The sequence below is a fragment of the Dromaius novaehollandiae genome, chromosome 19 (genome assembly GCF_036370855.1).
Source record: "Dromaius novaehollandiae isolate bDroNov1 chromosome 19, bDroNov1.hap1, whole genome shotgun sequence".
Taxonomy (NCBI): Eukaryota; Metazoa; Chordata; class Aves; order Casuariiformes; family Dromaiidae; genus Dromaius; species Dromaius novaehollandiae.
This window is the reverse complement of record NC_088116.1, coordinates 13,333,485-13,352,270: the sequence shown is the minus strand read 5'-3', so window position 1 is coordinate 13,352,270 and position 18,786 is coordinate 13,333,485. Positions and strand designations below refer to the sequence as shown.

At 50.1% G+C, this 18,786-nt stretch overlaps 2 protein-coding genes and 1 pseudogene across 3 annotated transcripts; all 3 read right to left on the bottom strand.

The window, feature by feature from the left end:
* Window positions 1-4,816: 4,816 nt before the first annotated feature.
* LOC135330345 (schlafen family member 5-like) lies at window positions 4,817-5,456 on the bottom strand (annotated as a pseudogene).
* Window positions 5,457-9,262: 3,806 nt separating this feature from the next.
* LOC112989622 (protein SLFN14-like) lies at window positions 9,263-10,447 on the bottom strand. The gene is given in 2 exon segments (XM_064523519.1): window positions 9,263-10,094; window positions 10,135-10,447. Coding segments are annotated over 2 exon segments (1,038 nt in total). The 5' UTR covers window positions 10,443-10,447; the 3' UTR covers window positions 9,263-9,364.
* A 2,185-nt stretch (window positions 10,448-12,632) lies between these two features.
* On the bottom strand, window positions 12,633-18,204 carry BCL7B (BAF chromatin remodeling complex subunit BCL7B). 2 transcript variants are annotated; one of them, XM_026110912.2, is made up of 6 exons: window positions 17,947-18,204; window positions 17,429-17,504; window positions 16,491-16,587; window positions 14,847-15,032; window positions 14,442-14,521; window positions 12,633-14,022 (listed from the first exon to the last, which is right to left on the bottom strand). In XM_026110912.2, the coding sequence occupies exons 1-6, from the start codon at window positions 18,036-18,038 to the stop codon at window positions 13,930-13,932; spliced, it is 624 nt and encodes a 207-aa protein (XP_025966697.1). In that variant the 5' UTR covers window positions 18,039-18,204; the 3' UTR covers window positions 12,633-13,929. The 2 variants fall into 2 exon arrangements, with proteins under 2 accessions (XP_025966697.1, XP_025966698.1); XM_026110913.2 differs by having other exon boundaries at window positions 14,847-15,017; window positions 17,947-18,200.
* Window positions 18,205-18,786: the final 582 nt, after the last annotated feature.

The following is an 18,786-nucleotide window of genomic DNA, read 5'->3' as shown; positions in this document are numbered from 1 at the left end:
TGATCCTCCTTGTTGCTTTTCTCTAACCTTCCCTACTCTGTCTCTTTCAAGATTCAGGGACCAGAAATGAACACTAATATGCCAGGTACAAGTGCACCAGGGATTTATATAATGTCATTTTCAGTTATTTAATACTGCTTTCCTAATCAGTCCTAACATTTGACTGTCTTCTTGACTGCTAAGGAGGTGACATCCTCATGGCAACCACCCATCATCACGCTCAGGTCTCATCCCCGAGTGGCCACAACCAGCCCAGAGCCTGTCATTTTGCATGTGCGATCAGGGCTGCACCCCTTCCCCCCGACACACACTTTGCGGACCACTTCACACTGAATTTTGGCTGCCGTTTTACTGCATAGTCACTCAGTCTCACCAGGTTCTTCTGAGCTCTCCACCCCCAGCCCTTATCTCCGTTCCGTCCTGCGTCTGCTTAACCTCCTTTGGCGAGGGGTCTTGTCAAAACATTTTGGAAATCCACGTATGCTGTAGCAACCAGAGCTGCCCCTTTTTTCAGGTCTCTGGCTAGGTGATATGCATACAGCATAGTGCCTAAATGACCCATTTTCACATCTTTTTCACAGACTTCCTCATTTTATGTAGTTCCTCTTTTTGAAGGTGAGCAAAATGAGTGGATTTTTGGCCTGCCTCGCCCCTGCAAGGAAGCTGGGTTTAAACACGCTATGGGCACCGGTGCAGAGCAGCCCTTCATCTGGGAGATTTTAGACCAGGCTCTCTGTGCTCTTCCAGACTGCAGCAGACTGGTCTCTCGTGGGCCCCATACCCAGCAGAGCCATGAAATACCTCTTGGTATTTTTAGAAATGATCAGTGTTTGTTACATGTTCTGAGGAAACTTTTTAGCTATAGTTATCCTAGTTAGGCCTTGGGATTTCAATCAGTGTGACTTTGTGGGGCTCACTGACACAGTTACACTGTCTCCATTTAAAGCAGGACATTTCCAGGTACCTGACTCTTTTCTCAGTCTTCTGGCATCCCTGTAGAAGTTCCATACCACTGCTCTGGGTCTCTTTTATATCCTGTTATACTCCTTTCTGGGTCTGGTTTTCATTTCTTATGGGACTATTGCCATCCCCTGTCCCACTGCAAAGGACAGAATTTCTGTGGTCTCATTGACAGTGGATGTGTCACCTAAGGCACAGGCTCTTCTACCCTGCCACCTTCTCCTGCTCTTCGGTTTGATGGGAGGCCCACCAGCCTGATCCCTTGTGGTTCAAACATACATTTATTGTGCAAAAGAAGAAAGCTAGTATAATTATGTAAGAGTCATAGCAAAATGTCATTTTCAGGGCAAATATGACATAATCATACCACTAATTTTTCAGCTTTTTAAAAATCTAATAGTGCCTTGTGTCAGAGTAAGCACTAATAGGAGCTGTGTTACAAGACAAACATTGGCAAAGCTCTGGAAATAGTTAGCAGTTGAGACGGAAAGAAAAGATTTAATTATGTGGTAGATTCTCAACAGTTTTCTGCACAATCAGAATTTAAAGAGCCATACTGCTTATGTCAAATTTGACATGACAGTGAGAACTGAGCTTTCAACATTTACACTGTATTGCAACAGCTAGTTAACTTCAATAGTCCCAGTAACTTGCTGCAGTTTCTAAACAGCTTGGGTGAGTACACAGGCGAGCAGCTACCAAAAGGAAGCAGGGTGAGGGAGAAGTGTTACCTCCTTCTCGAAGTAGCATATTCCTGCCATGTCTCATGCCAGCACTAGCGCTTGGGCAAGTGCATCATGAGGTAGAGCTCATCGGGCTGAAGACTAATTTGCTAAAAGTTCCCAGCTCACCGTACCAGTTCACTTCACCCTTACACACCAGAGTTCCCAGCTCACTGCACCATTACACACCAGACCCTGCTTATGGGAGGGCTGGGACTGTGCTGTTGGGGACAGAACTGTCTCTGTTGGCAGAAACCTGCGTTTAAGATGATTCGACTCAACCACAAAACCACAGCCCCAGTCCCGGCGGAGGTGAAGACAGCCACCACCACTCTCAAAAGCAGGCAATGGCTATATCTTTTCGGATGAGAAAAGGGAGGATGTGGCTAAAAATTAACCAGTATCTTCCCTCTGAGAAAAAAGCAGGATTTTGAATATTTGCATCTGCACCAGCTGAGATCCAATCAAGGATGGTCCCTGATGTGTTTCCAGCCAGTATTTCCACTCTGTTGTGCTGAAACAGGTCAGAATCATGCAGACAGTTTAAAGAGCAGGGGAACTGAAAGGACAAGCCTCCAAACTTTTCTATAATTTGTCGAAGTAGCTTGCAATCATTTACTTCCTTCTATAATTGCCATTTTCAGCAATTTGTCCTCCTCAGGAGAGGTGTCCTACAATTAAAATCAGTTTTATGAAATATTACAGGCCTGTACATGACAAAATGTATATATGGAACTGCATCATTTTTTAGCATAGACTACAGAATGAAAAGCACATCAAATAATCTTAATGCTGCCCTATAATATCACTGAACAAAAAGTGAGTAAAGCATTCTAGTGTCTGCAGACTCACATAAGAGTGAACTATCATCTGAAGACGTCTTTTAGGAACATCTTCTCTCTGTGAAACAGCAAACGGAGCTCGGTGTTGGCTCTGGATGTCACACACAGTAAAAGACTGAGAGAAATCTCCCTTTGTGCAGGCATGGGGTGGGTGCCAAACACAACACTTTCTAGGCCTGAGAAGCATTGGATGCTGTCGGGAACGATAACGTTTCCTCAAACATCCTCTGCTGTCCTGAAGACCAACTTTACCCTGTATTGCCTTACTTGTCTTTTTAGTGCAGGCTCCAGGATCTGATAAAACTCCTCTGCTGCCTTCTGCGTACTGCACAGGATTGCAATAGCTTTGAAGGAATAGCCATGCTTGATATAACTGATGCACATCCTGGTCACATACTCTGCCATTTTAAATGTTTCCATATTTTTCTTTATTCTGTAGCCACCTGGCAATGAATGGGCACTTTCAGCCTATTTAAACAACATTTGCAGTGTCCCATATGGCATATATGTTTTACGTTCTTGGAGGATTTTCTCCATTACAGGAAACATGGCATCATATATTTGTTTGGCATTACAGACTTCTTTGGTCAGCCATTCCTGAAGATATAGTTCTGAAAATGGAAGACCACAACCGTATGGATGAGTGGACTGGAAGTCATCCAGGAAGATCCAGAAAATGCCAGGTTCATCTTGACTGTTCTTCTGGATCAGCTCCTGGGCATGTTGTTACCATTTTTTTTCTGGATGCTTCATCAGTCACAACATGTTTCACTCTCGGGAAGTCCCCATTTAAGAAGGCAACATGTGTCACAGACTGGCACGTCTCATTTCTGAAGAAAATGCTTATAGAGAAATAAAAAGAAGCGATCAGACAAATCCGTATTGACTAGTTCTCCATTTCTTAGTGTGTTCTTGCTTGGAGGGCTACTGCTGTTTACTATCTAAAAATGCAAAACTTCCTATCTCAGCTCCAGGGTGCTACATCACTTTCAAGGTGGAAATATTAATTTCCAGTGGATTGGCTGTGTGCAAGCATTGCTACACAGCCTGCATGGCCCTGGCCAACTGGCTTTGGCTCTACTCTAGGAGGAGGAGTCAAAACTCAGGCCCACCATTCCTATATGGAAGCCTCATGGCAAGCCCCCCAGGTATGTCCCTCAGTCCGGCTCTCCCAGCTTCATGAACCTTGTGGTCACGGCTGTGCAGCGCCTGAGCTTCAGCAGGAATGAAGGGTTCCCCTTTCTTCCCAGTTTGAGTGGGGACAGTAAGCAGTTGTGCCAGGTGATCTGCCCTGCTCAGGCCAGGCATTATTGCTTGGGTATTGCAGTGTCTGAAATAGGCTGTAGTTTTCTCATGCAAAGTGCCTAGTCCACTCACGGTGGCTTGCTGAGCTCTCTGTGCTGACACAAGTGGAAACACAGTGAGAACAGGACTGGAGAAATGTTCTGGCTGAAATCCTCTACCAAAAAGGCATTTGTTCCTGTTCTGCTTATCTAGATGGCACAAGTCCAAGAGGTAGTTCATAGCACAACTGCACAAAAGCTCACATCAACCCCAGCACAGGCAGTGTTGAGGCAGCAGTAAAGAAAGGCGGGTGGTCATTTTTTGGTGTCAGCAGCAGGCCTAAGAGAGTGTTAAACTAAGACCTTAGTCTTTTAAAGTCTAACACAATCCAGCATTCACTGAACATGCAATTCTCACCTCAGTCAGCAAATGCTGTATCTGGGCCAGAGCTCAGTTCATTCTGGTCTTCATTCCAGTTCCTTCTCATTTTAATATCCACACTTTTCTCAGGATGACTGGAGTATGTGTGTGTGTGTGTGTGTGTGTGTGTGTGCGTGTCAGCCAAAGATATATATTGGGCAAATGGATGCCAAATCAGCAGAACTTGTTCTTTATGTGCAGAGGATAGAATGAAAGAAAAAAGGGGAAATACACATTTCCACATGCTTCCTTGAAACTCTGCTTAGACAGTTCACAATTAACTGACTCTAGCTACTTCAAAATCTAACTGAGATTTAAGGATCAGACCAAGATAAAAACAGCTGAACCAAATGTCTTCTAAGTCTATGAATGTTTTGAGTCAGTGACTTGTGACCCTGGCTATATGTCTTCTCTTCAAGGAAATGACTTACAGTGATTCAGAGCTGCAGGGCAGAGCTGCGATTAGAGCTGCTCTGTTGGTTTCCTTGGAGTTGCTCTTGATTCTCATGAGAATTAGTGAGAGGAGGATTATTTTAATTTGGTGTTACTCAGGTAGCACCAATTTAATCCAAGTGACCAGATCACTATTTACCCTACAAACTTCTTCAGGGACTGATTTTCACAGTGGAAAATGTTTCTTATTTGCTCCACAGTCTTCAAAGCCACAATTGTTTCGCCTGTTCCAGGAAGACTAAAGACAAACTGCTTCTTGACTTTGTGCAGGTTCTTAGAAAGCATCTCATAGTGCTTGAGAGTGAGAAGGTTCAAAATCTCACAGCCAAGACAGTCACTTAATTAGGATCTGAACCTCAGCACAACTATTACAAATACACACAGGAAGGCAGGGATGTCTGTGGAAGAGAGGATGCAATTCTCTGGGTACAGGCCTGGGTTTTCTTGGTTTTCTTCCTGAGGTTGTCATCCCCTGGAACTTCCGTCCGGTTGTTTGTGCAATTCAGATGCAGTATTTGGGGAATCACACACAGTTTTGAAGTCCATCCCCTGTCACTGGTTAGCTTCTGCTTTAATGCATAAGCAGTTTCTCTTGAGCATTCAGACTCAGCAGAAGAGGTATCTCTGAATACAGCACACAGCACTGGGTATGCCTATTAGCTACCGAGAGAGCATTGCACACAACGTCCTGGTTTTCCAGCAATCCAATGTCAACAGCCCAACTTCTTAAAAATATCAATACCCTCTCATTAAATGGAAGGATTTGCTTTCTCATTAAATCCTCTAATCCAGGATACTCTGAGAACAGTTAAGTGCAGATGGTTCCTGGTTTTCATTTGATTACATTAGAACCCACTAGAAAAAAGAAATCAAAGATTGGAAAAATGAGAGACAGCAAATAAGTTACTCAACACACCAGTTGCCTAAGGAGCGTATTGTATCGTGAGGTCATCAAAGTAAATGATATAGTGTGAGTTAAAAACAGCGTTCTTATGGATAACCCAGATATCTGGTGTTAAGTCTGTAAGGATTTTTTAATGTGGATAAAAGGAGTATCGACTCCCTGCTTCAGGCATGACTGACTTCTAAATGGATTAAGGAAAAAGTCTCTCTGGAAGGGCCTGCATCCTTTGCATCTGCCTCCTCATGACCTAGGTAGTCCTGGGAAGGATATGGTGTTGCCCTTGTGGGAGGCTGAACCAGACAGAGCAGCCCTGTTACAGCATCCCCTGCACTCCTGACTAGTAAAACTCAGTGCATACAGTGAGGGAAAAGGCATCTAGGAGCATCACCAGTCTCCTGATTCTTGATGTATAGACACACATTCCTATTAAATATAGGGCAATACATCTCTTATCACAACTCTAACCTTAGTACTTTTCCAAAACAATGAATAATTGTAATTTTAAAAATGAATAACACGAATCTGCCCCTAAATTTATAGGTTAAAGTTATAGCTATGCACCTTCACAAGGCACAGAAAAATCTCAAAAGAAAACATGCGTTTATACTGACTGTCATACAGGTTTCCATTTAAAAAACACATTAGCATGAAGAAAGAGCAAGTACATATCATATACCAAAACAGTACTAACTGGTTAGTAAATTAGTCCTCTGAGAGTAAGCACGAAAAGAAAACAAGTGTGAAAAGAGAGCAAAATTACAAAATTAATTAGCAAAATTAGCAATTAATATCTATATGTATAGGTCAGAATTTGGATTGCATTTGAAAGAAAATTCAATGGAATATACTTAAAATATCTGTGCGTTACTAATTGGAATGATTTTAGTACTGGACGGTAGACTTGGAGTTCTGTGTCTATCCCATGTATTTTACTCAGAGCTTGACCTAAAAGCCATGGGCCAGCTCCGTGTGAGCAGTGCAGGATTTATAGTGTCCTTTGTTATTTTTATTTTCTCATCCTTAAGAGCTTGGTATGAATGATGTGGGAGTATCTGTTGCTCAGCAACCATAGCTGCTTCTATAGCTGAAGTGTTTCTGAAATAAAGCAAAGTGTTTATACATCCCTGTTCACCTGAAAAAGTAAGACAAAGGCAAGATTCTCCGCCCCTGTGCTGTAAGGTGTGAGCTTTACTTTCCCTTATTCATCCTAACGTGAAGTTCCTCCATCAATGTGCAGCGTGGCAGAATTAACATATTGCCCGAGATAAGTGCCTAAGACAATTAGCCATCTGACACCCAAATATTTGGTATGTAGCCCCCTCGCCCAGTACTATAGGATTGCCACTGTTAGTACCAAGACACAGTATTTGTACCGAGTTTGCAAGGCCTCAGGACTGAGGCTCATCAGGTTTGCTTTGTCTGAGCCTTCCTTGACCTGTCTGGAGCTTTTTTTTTTACTTGGTTTACCTGCATCAGCAATTTTTCAAATAGCCAGGTGGTTGTGGCTAATCTGGTTTGCTTTACTTATTTTTGTACTGTACAACCATAGTTTTATACTACAGTAGCAACAAGTAGTTATTCTGCGTAGAGTACGATATCTCTGCCTCTAACATAATGCTGTAGAGTAGAGAATATAGGCCTGGTGTGATAGCAGAGGTCCTGAGAGACGGGAACGCCACGGGGCTTGGTGTTGAGGGTTTTAGATACGGGATGGTAAGAGATGGGGCACAGGCTGGCACTGGCGATCCCAAGGCTAGAAACAGCTCGTGAATGCTCGGTTAAAGCAATGCGGACATGAATCTGGGCAAAACTGGTCTTAGGCATTGCAGAACAAACAAGTATCAGTCTGATGTGGAACACACCATGTACAGTAAATTCAGATGTAACGGTGAACTTGCAGCCAGTGAAAAACGAATGCATCGTAAAAGTGTGTTAGCAAACATGAGGCAAATGATCCCAAGTAGATCCTGGCATGGGGAAGAAACCGTCACCGTCAAAAACATGCTCCTCCCCACAAAGGAGCTGGGATGCTGATGACTCACCGCAACACCCTCCACACCAGACTGAAGCCATCAACATTTGGACCCCGAGGGGCAGTGGAAAGCTGAGCGTAAGACCAGGAAAAGGGGTAGATACTAGGAAATGTGTGGGTAACAGTTTTAACATATTATTATTATTATTATTATTAATAATAATTTTTTCTGTATAGTAGTATTCATTTATTTTATTAGATCTGGACTAATAACAAACCCTTGATTAGATTGTTAAGATTTCACATATACTACAAATGAATTATTGGCTACACATATGTTTTCTTTTTACCCATAGGAAGATTTTTGAGCATCACAGGTGGCAGCTGGTGTCCCCCAGGACATGGGGTATAGTCTCATCAACTGTGTATGTGTTAAGGATTACACCTAGTGGCAAAAATGGGAAAGAAGAATTCAAAACACCTGAAAAACCAAACAAATCAACATTCCTGGAGAAGCTGCATCTTTTAAATACCCTACCAGTTGTACGCCAGTGTGTATGTACCTATATATGATAGTATTGGGTCAAACCAACATGATCTTAATTTGCTGTAGGCGAAATTGGGCTCAGAGCAGAGATGGCTTTATGATTCAAAGCCAAGATTTAAGCTGCGCCTGGGATGAGGTTGTTGAGACTCCAGTGCACAGGCAAGAGACACCTGAACAGCGTACAAGCATCTGAAAGGAATAACCTGTGCACACCACGTGAGTGTCTTCAGAAGACACATCTCCAAATGCTTTCCCTGCTTTGCTGCGCTCCTATCAACATCACCATCTCTGTGTTTTGTGTGACTTTATCAGCCTTTCAGCCTCCTTCCCTCCTGATTATCACTGACAGAAAACAACTGACTGAAGAGACCAGATGTCCCACCACTAAACACAGGCACAGGAGGGAGTCCATAACACACCAAAGCTGCCATGCATGGCCTCGGCTCGGCTTGGACAGGAGGTGCCGTTTGGCTAATACATCCCTTGTCCATGCTGTCACTGCCACGAGCACACACGCGTGGGAGATTTGTGTTACAGGGAACCAGTAGGAAAGGAGAGCTGGTTTCCTTTTAAGACTGAAAACCTTTTTCAGGTCCCTGGGCTATGAAACAACAGAATAACCTCCCCAGGACCTGCAGTACAGGTCTTGTCATGGGGTGATGGAACACAAGGCAGGACACAGCTTTCCAAGGGGAAGGTTTTCAAAATGAAGTGGGACAACACGCTTCAAAACAAGCTAAGCCTTACACTTCTGCTTCTTCAAAACACAGCTTTTTAACAGCCGTGGAGCCAACACCAGGTGTGCAAAGTGACACTAAGCATCCTCCTAAGCATCTTAACAGTCATGGCCAGCTTCAAAAGTCTTCTGCAATTCCCATTAAGAGTAGTGGAAGCTCATGGGCAAATTTTGAATCTGGCCACTTTTTTTAGGGAGCACATGGGTTCTGAACCCTAGGAAAACTCCCCTTAGTTGGGAGTGCTTCAAAAAGTCCTGCTGAAACAGTTCAAACAGTACTGCTTCAAATGAGGGTTGGAGGCCAGTAACTGTACAGTCACCCTCAGTGCCCAGAGTGGAAGTGCCAAACTACTGCTGTTGTATTGTGACTGTGCCGTGGGCCAGAATCCATGCTCTATGTGCATCGAAAACACAGAGCAAAAGAAGTTGGTCTTTGCTCTTGAAAGCTTACAAACCAAGGCGAAAATGAAGCTGACATTAAAGCAAATGAAGACTTCCCCCTAATTTTACTGGATCTACAGCTGTCATGTCCATTTTTTGATGCTCAGTCTGTCAGCTGTGCTACCCTTCACAATCCAGGAGTGAGGGGTATCATGGAAAACAGCCCAGCAAGATGGTCCGACTCTTGGAGCACATCCATAGCCCTGCAAGTGTTCCTCTTTGTCATAAACATTCAGGATGTTAGACTTAAACTGCACCTTAGTCTGAGACCTATGGAAGTGATAGATGGGCAACGAGCCCATGACATCAGCTATTGTTTTTGCTAAAGCCTCTTTTCCTACTTCACTGTCACTTCCAAAAACTTTACTGCTGTCATCCACCCCAAAAATTAAATAACCACCCTGAGTGTTTGCAAAGGCGGAGACATAATTTAGAAAGATTTCTCTAATGTATTTCAAAACATCCCTTGCTGAGAAGTTCTTAAATTCAACATGGCTTGTCTCTGTGAAATCCAAGACTTCTCCAGCCATCAGTTTCTCTCTTAAAAGCTTGGCTGCGGTGGCTTGGATGTGGCACTCCCGAGTGTTCAAAGGTATCCCCTTTGCTCCTCCATCAACATTCAACAGGGCTTTCTTAGGACTTAGCCCATTCTCACCACAGGTCTTGATATGGTTTTCCTTCTTTCTGAGCAATCCAACAGCTGCAGTTGAAGCAATAGGGAGGACTGAAGAGGAAGATCTACAGGACAAACCAGAGTTCAGGCTACAGATGTGTGGCTTTGTGGATTCACTTTTCCCTTCTGGATCTCCACAGCTTCAAGTTTTTCACAAAAAGCACAAAGTAACTCTGCTGCTACATCCATGTAGAGTATTCCCTGGCCTCTGCAGAGTCAGTAAACACCCTGAGGGACTGCTCTACGTCTAGGCCAATGCTGTGTTCCTGAAAATAATAATTCTTGTTTTCAATCTCCATCCTTACTACTCCTCCTCCTGAATTCAGCAATGCACACACTGCTTTAACAAGGTCACTTCATTTCCTTTTCTGACTGTCAGAGATCCTCTTTCTGGAAATCTCTCCAAGAACTATTTTCTCAATATCTACAACCACGTCAGGGTAGTTTGTTTTCAAATTAATCAGCAGCTTCCCTTCTTTTCTGGCCATCCTGATCCTGAAATGATAAATTTTGAAAAACACTTAATGATTATACAAGCCAGTATAACAAAGGAAGCAGTGAGTCTTTGGTTTAGGCTTACACACTAAATTTAATAAACTGGAAAAGAAGAACTATTTGCAATACACAAGCAAATCCAAGACAGACTGTTGCAAAGACACCCATGGACATAATGTTAATTAAAATAATTTATTAGGATCTTTTGCATAGGGTATTGCTCACATGGGGAATCAAATCTCTTGGACATGACAACCAGTCACAGTACAGATAGAGAAGGAAATTTTCATTGCAAGCATCCTTGCAACAGCATCTTTGGCTGGGTTGGATGAGCTCCCTGAATTGTTCTCCTGATGGATTATTACAATCCAGCTGGTCCCTGGTCCTGCATGACCATTCCAGTGCATGCATGATCCATTTCTATTCATTATCTTAAAACTACGTACGAAACATATCTTAACTCTCTCAGCTATGAACAAAGGACTATCCTATGTGACCATACGCAGGAGCAGTTTCTGCTGTTGAAAATTATCTACACCACAATTGTTAGCTTGAATTTCCTCCTTACCACTGTAATATAAATTCCACAGGTGTTGCCAGAGGACTTTGTGGTGGACATGCAGGAGACCATCCAATTTAACCACAGATTTTAGATAATCAGGCAGCTTGGAAAACACCAGCAATATCTGCAAGAGGAGGCTCGTGGGCTGCACCAGTGACCTCTCCCCAGAAAAGCAGTGGTCATTAAGTCACCCTGCACTTTATGCACATGCCGAAGCTGGGAACGGAGAAGCTGATGAGCCCTATGATGAGTCCTTTACGCTGTGAGCCTCCACCAGTTTGATGCTTTTCAAACAGAAAACTTGCAGGCAGAAGGACAGTACAGTTTAGTGACCTTAGAACAATTCTTGGACAGGACAAGTGTCATTACTGACCTATAAAACTCAAAATGATGCTGGACAGCAATTCCCAAACTTATTCCAAGAACTACCTCACTTACAAAACCATAGTGCTGTGTCCCCAAGAGCTAGTGGAGGAGACACCTCATTGAGGGATGCCACGCTTCAAATGGGCGACCTGGGACCCACACCCAGGCGAGCCCACATTTGCCCAAGCCAATTTTAGGGTGAAGTCACACACCACAGCTTGGCTGATTGGGGGGCTGGCTGCTGCTCGTGGGTCTGCTCCCTCCTTGCAGTGGTCTGGCTCTCTTCCAATCCCGTGCTGAGTTAAGTTGGCCGGTGAACTGCTGGAAATCAAACTCAGAGAGAGCGGGGGGAACAGTTTTGTGCTGGTGGGCAGCTCAGACCCGCTCCAAGTTTGCAGGTCTCAGTTTTGTGCTACAGTGCTCTTCGGCTTTCCTCTCTGGGGACCAGCCTCAGAGAGACCCCGGGAGGGCCCACAGCTGTGGGACACCAGGAGCAGGTCAGGGGAGGCTGAAGCTGGGGGACATGTGGGTGCTCAGCACTGCAGGGTGGCAGGTGATGCCAGGCATGGGTGCCTGGTGACAGGCCTCTGGGCACAGCGGGCTGAGAGGGTGCCCCTGCGTGGGTCACCTGGTGCCTGCTGCTGGACCAGGGCTGTCCATGGGTGTCCCCACCGGGGAAGGGGCAGCTCAGGCCGGCACCCGCTGTCCCGCATCCCTTCTGGGCTGCCTGGACACTGCTGGGCACACTGCTCTGGGGGCCCTGGGGGGGGGGTCACAGGGAGACCTGAGTGAGGGGGCACTGAGCATTGCACGGCCTGACCCCGGGGGTGGGAAAGGCCTGGGCATGGGCTGACTCAGAAGGGGGGGCACCAGGCTCAGGCAGCTCGGGATGGGGGGCACCAGGCACAGCACAGCCTGATCTGGGGCTGGGGGCACAAAGGACCCCAGCACAGCCTGACCGGGCTTGGCACCAGGCTCAGGCTAATGGGGCAGTGGATGGCGTGGGGGCTGGGACTGGCTTGACCGAGGGGGCAAGAAAAGTCCAGGCTGACAGGGTGGGGGCATCATGGGCATGGCCTGACCCACGGCTGGGCACAGGGGCAGCGGCTCCACTCACCCTCCCTCTGCGCCCACCCGAGCTATAACAGCTCCCGGCGGCAGCGCTGTGCCCCAGCACTGCTGCTCCCTGGGCCCCTGCCAGCCCCAAGACGAGGGAGTCCCTCCCACCCACCCCCTCCGCTGAGACACCGTGTGCTGTATTTCAAATAGTTTAATTTTAAAAATATTCTATTCAGTGCTAAAATATCTCTCCACTTCCGCGCGCAGCCGGCGCCTTCGACTTCACCAGGCTCGATCACAGACTCGGTGGGACATGCAGATGGCGGCGGGGGGAGGGCCGGGCAGAGCCCCGGGAGCGGCTCCCCGGGGCGCGGGGCGGCGGGTGCTGCGGGGCCGGGGTGCTCATGGCAGGGAGCATGAGGGCATGGCGGGGGGGCGACTGTGTCCCCACACCGTACTGGGGGACAGGCGAGGAGCCCCAGGGCGGGAGGGCTTCCTGGGGCGGGGGACCCTACACCCTACTGCATCCTTCCCCTTCCCGGAGGTCAGAGGTGTACCTAGACGGGTGGCAGGAGCTCCCCTCCAGGGCCCAGGAGAGCGGCTCCCTCTGCTCTGCGGCACTCAGGGCACCAGAGCGAGCTGGAAGGGGAGCAGGGCGCAGACCCAGGCGGGCCGGCCAGGCTCCCCCACCAGCTGAGCTGTGCTCCAGCCACGGGCCCCTCGGTGATGCCACCTTCAGAGGGTGGCTGGGAGGCTTTGCGAGTGCCCGGCTGCAGAGCAGAGGCAGGCTGCGACCTGATGCACACAGTACCTGCCCTCCACAGTGGTAGTGCTCCTGTGTCTTCCAATACTAATGGCTTAACCTAGCAGCTTATTGCACAGCGTCCCAGCTTGGAATCCCTGCCCGGTGGCATGGAAGGCCTTTGTCTCTAGCCCCAGAGCGCTCTCACCCCTCTCATCTTTTCCTCACATCTCACCCACCACTGAAAAGCTCCAGGATATGATCACAAGGGAGCAGACAAACCACTTGGTGCAGGTGAAACAAGGCTCTTCCATTCCCAGCACAGGGGGAGGGCGGGCAGGGGATCCAGAAGCAGGCAAACAGCATCTGCCAGTGCCTTAGGGGCTATGGAGAGCAGGCAGCCCTGAGGACTCCTCCCCTTGCACATGCAGACTACACGCCAGAGACCCCCACGCCACTATAGTACAGATTAGCAGGGAGAGAGGGACCCAATAAATAGAGGCAAATTTGCAGGTATTGGTGGCATGAGGTGCCCGTAAGCACCATCCACCTGGGGGAAATGCAGGCTGCCTCTGCAGGGGCTGGTGGGAGGCACCTATCCCCAAGGGCAGGGCAGGCTGGCTCACAAGGCGGCAGGAATGCCCTGTCCCCCGGGAAAAGGCGGGCTGGAGGGAGGCACCCCGTCCCCCAGGGAAGGGCAGGCTGGCTCTGCGAGGGGCTGGCGAAGGCGCTATCCCCGGGGACGGGCAGGCTAGCTCTCCGAGGCCGTGTGGCACACAGAGTTCTGATCGGCACAAAATCTCTTCAGAGGCGGTGCGCCAGAGTCCTCCTCCTCTTCAGTTACCTGCAACAGCCAGAAGGCAGAGGTTACTGGCTACGCCAGGGCTCGGCATGCCCACAAGATCCAGGCCACCGTGACCACCAGCAATGCCAAGGCTAGACAAGGCTGTGTCTCACTTTGTGGGGACACCCTGGGCTTTTATCTGTGTGGCAGCTTCAGCAAGAACCAGGCAGTAAATGAGCCACAGGGCATCTGGAGTGACGAGTCCAGTTCAGCCCTGGGTCAGCTAGAGTCGTTATTTTACTCCATTTCCACATTTTTCTTCACACACTTAATTTGTGCCCTAACATCTAAACTGAACCACAGAAAACCTCAGGAGAAACCTCAGAAAACCTCAGTTCCAAAGTGAACATGCCCTGCGGTAAAAGGACCAAGGTGGGTCTGTACGCATCTAGCCGAGGTTTCAGTACTCCTTCCCTTACCTGAGTCTCAAGGGGGACTGGCTCTTCCTTTGTGAGAGTGGGAGGCTCGTCTGCCACTTCCGAGGAAGGCAGGGAGGGCTCTGGAGGGAACAGAAGGGTTAACAACACTGCAGACCCAGCAACACAGTGTTACCCAGCTCAGTGAGTGAGCCAGATCACTGCAGCAACCCAGGAGCCAGGAGGAGACCTCCAGCCAGACAACATAGGCCTCCACCGCCCTGGCCACTTCGGACAAAGCTGCCTCAGTCACCCACCAGCACAGAGACCTCCAGACAAGCAACACACAGAAGCCCTCAAGGGCAGCTCTGCCCAGGCTCCCGTATGGCCTTCCCCGGGCTCCCCAGCCTGGGCATCCACTCCGTCTTTCCCAGCACCGCAGCCGTGCCCGTGCAGGTCAGCACCCACCTTCCAGCGCCTCCTGCCCCAGTGTGGGTGGCTGCGAGTCATCCGTGCGGAAGTCAGACGTATGAGCAGGGCTCATGGACTCGCTCTGCTGGGGACTGGGGCTGGAGTTCGGGCTGCTGTCCACCTTGAGCTGGTAGACGTCTGACAAGGAGCTCTGGTTACTGTTCTCATCTGCAGAAACAGCACCTAGTGAAGAAGAGCACCTTGACCCAGGGGCACAAGCAGCCAAGGGCAGCCCCGAGAGCCAGGGCCTCGTGCTGGAGGAAGAGCTCATTCAGGTGGTGGCATTCAGAGCACAGGGGATTCATACGGTCACTAGGCAATAGCAGGAGCTTCCCATATGGGGCTCCCCACAGGGACACGGCTACATATACACTCAGCCCACAGGGGAGAGGGTGCTGCTCTCAGGGGAACGGGAGAATCCGAGCAGGGCAGAGGAGAGCAACTCTGGCCTATTCGGAAAGAACGAGCACAAGGTGCAGGGGTGATACAAAGCTCTGCAGGGGACACCACTAAATCTCATGTCTGCAGCTTCACGGAGGGCCCCTGTGACCTCTCACAGGCAGCCAGGCATTCACATACATGAGACTTCTTGCTTGTGCACCTGGATTTTATGGGAAAAAAAATTCTATTCTTAAAAATTTCTATTTGCAAGGCAGCAATCTAACAGCAGGAGGAACATCCAACAGCTACCTCCAGAAGGGGAGGCAATCCTGGAATGCCTCTTCCAGGTAAAACAGACCCACAAGGGCCAAACTGCAGGACTGTGATGCTAACCTTTTCCTGCATATACTGGAAATGCCAAAAAATCCTTGCTCTTCCTCTACTGCACTCAGAGCTGAGTGGGTAGACTGGGCACAGGCATATGGCCTGCCCTTTTTCTGTCCCAGCAGCAAGTTCCTGTGCTGCCTGTGCCTTGCTCAGCTCCACGAGAGTCTGGTCAACTTGTGGCTGGCTGGAGTGTTTGGGGATTGCAAGCAGTACACAGGAGAGCGCGTGTTGCTCTGAGTGGAAACGGGGAGGCTGAGCAGGACAGAGGAGAGCACCTTGCACTTGAGAATGCCCACGCCAACTCAGCCAGAGGAGACCAACAGCATGGTGGCAGGGGAGAGGAAACCAGCCCATGCTAGGATCTCCAGCAAGTAAGGCAATAAGGGACACAGAGCTCACTGCCTACAGTACTGTAGTCGCAACAAACAGTAACCAAACCTCTTCTTTATCATCCTACAGTGCACAAAGTCCTCAGCATAGCAGCAATCAAGGTTCCTCTATCCTTTCTTCCTAGATTCATTCAAGTCACTGCTGGAAGCAGAGGGCTCAGCTGCAGGCAGCCACCAGCCTCTGCCCAGCAGGGACTGCAAAGGGGGAAGGGGAACACCCACTCCTCCAGTTCGCCATTAGGCTTCCCACAGGAGGATCCCAGAAGCAGCTGACTATGATGCTTTCTGACAGGAAAGTACAGCTTCAGCTTAACAGCTTCAGCAGGGACAGTCCAGAAATGGATTGGAACAATGTCGACACTGCAGAGATGCATTGCTTTTCCCAATACATGTAGTATATATAAAACCAGTAACATCCCAGCTCCTTTAAGACCTTAGTGTCCTTCCAGAGCTGGAAGGGTGAAGAGGGCTCAGCCAGACTCACCCTGGAACTCCAGAAGGAGAGAGGAGTTGGCAGATGTGTCAGCTGGGAAGCCATTGGGTTCTCGGGCAGTGCTGCTACTTGATTTGGATTTCTCTTTCTTGAAGAGAGAAAGAAAAACGGAAACACAAGGTTAGAGAGGCCACCGCTGGCAAGAGGATGCAGGAGATGTACAAACTGCTTCAGAGACAGAGATGCCACCTCCAGGCACGGCTCCCCTCTCTCCCAGCAGCTCAGCGGGATGTGCTGATGCAGACCTTCCCCCTTTCCACTCTGGGCACTCTTCTAACCAGGCCAGAGGGTAAGAGGACCACCTGACCCCTATCTAGGAGTACAATCAAATTAAGGTTCCCTGGGGATCAAGGCAAAGAGGTCTGCAGACAGCAACAGGGGATCACTTGAGAGCACACAAGGTCATATGTAATGGAGAAGAAATGGCTTACTTAAGTACAGACATGTCAACATGGTTGCATTGCTGCAAAATGATGAGAGATAGAAATCAGAGCTATGGTGAGGCAATGTAGAATTCAGGCTTACAGGTCAGCTAGTCTGCATTGATGCAGGACTTCTTGCAAGCCCTGATCTCCGCAGATGCTAAAGAGGCAAGGGAAAAATGCAGGACTGCCAGACACTGTCAGGCTGTGCTAGTGCTAGAAAGAGCCAGGGTGGGGAAAGCCACCCGAGCCTGCACAGGAGAACCCCTGGCTTGCCTGACCTCTCAACCCCGGCTCTGCTCGCAAAGCGCGTGAGGACAGCTGCCGAGCCGGGGCCGTGGGGCCGCACAGCAGCCTGCTGCTCACTCATCTCCCGTGACCGGGCCAGGGCTGCATGCTCAGCCCGGCCGCAGTGGGGGCCCGCTGAGGAGAGGCCCCGGCGCCCGCCGGGCCGAGCACCGCCGCCTAATGCCTTCCCCGGGGAACCGGGCCCCGCATGGCACCTACCTCCTTGCTGTCCGCCACAGGCACCCACTTGAATATCCGCAGGGACGTGTCGCCCACCGTCACCCACTTCTTCTCCCTGCGCCGAGGGAGACGTTAGCGGGGACAGGAAGAGCCCAGGCCCGGCCCGCAGCTCCCCCTCGCCCGGCGAGCGGCGCAGACAGGGCTCCAGGAAGCCAGATCGGCAGTCGCCGTGGTAACAAGCCCCGCCCCCAAGCCTACCAAGTACTGATTGGTCCAAGGAAACGCCAGTCCAGAGCAGCGCCACATCGCGTCCCCCCACCCTGTAATTCTACCTGTGATTGGCTCTGCCACCTGCTGATTATCTCCGCTTCCGGTTCCCCCACACACACCAGAGCCGCCGGACGAGCTCATTGGTTGCGACCCCACTAGCCCCGCCCACTGGCCCATGCAGCACTTTGATTGGGTACTCGCTACCAAGGCACCTCCACCGAAACCCGTGTGGCCCGGTGATTGGCTGTTCACCGCCAGGCCCCACCCCCCGCGGCCCCGCCTCTCACCATTTGCGGACGCGCTCGATGGCGGCCATCACTTTTTTGATGTCATCCTTGGCGCGGCTGCGGGTCTCGGCTCGCACCGAGCGGCCCGACATGGCGCCCGCAGCCCCGGCAGCCCCGGCTCCCGCAGCACCCGCCGCTGGTCCCCGCGCATGCGCGCGCCCCGCCCACGCCCTGCGCGTTTTACGTCAGCGCGCTCGCTACGCCCGGGGGAAGGGAGGGGGGAAGAGCGCGGAAGGGGCGCAGTGCGCCTGCGCGCGTCGCCCCGCCCGCCGGGCGTGCGGGGAGGAGGCGCGAAGGTGCGGCGACGCCGCCGCCGCCGCCATTTTGCTCCGGGGCAGGTCCCGCCCCGAGGGAGGAGTCCCGTGTTCCCTGCTGGGGGACGGCGAGGGCGGGCGCTGCCCCCGGGCCCGTTCGCGCCCGGTTCTCGGGTAGGCACCGCCTCCGGCCCCTGCCAACCCAGCCCCGGGGGGGGCCCGCTGCCCAGCCACCCGCAGGCCTTATCCTGGCGGGGGGGGCCCGGACTCTGGCCCTCCCGGTCTCTGGGCGGCAATGCTGCGCCCTCCTTTAGCAGGGGATGCCCGTAGCTGTACCCTTCCCCTCACCCCCCCGTCCTACCCGTCACTGCTGCAGCAGCACCGGCACGTGCGTGTGCACCTTATCGAGCTTCCAGACCGGACCAGGACTTTGAGAAACTGCATCTCCCCCCCCAGCACTGACGCAGCGATGTTAAATTATTTCCAGTTTCCATGAAGAAACCACCTTCAATTTAGCATCAAGCTTGAGCAGCTTTTAAGGGAGTAAAACCTGCCTCCCATGCTGCTCTCTGGCAGCAAAGCTGGG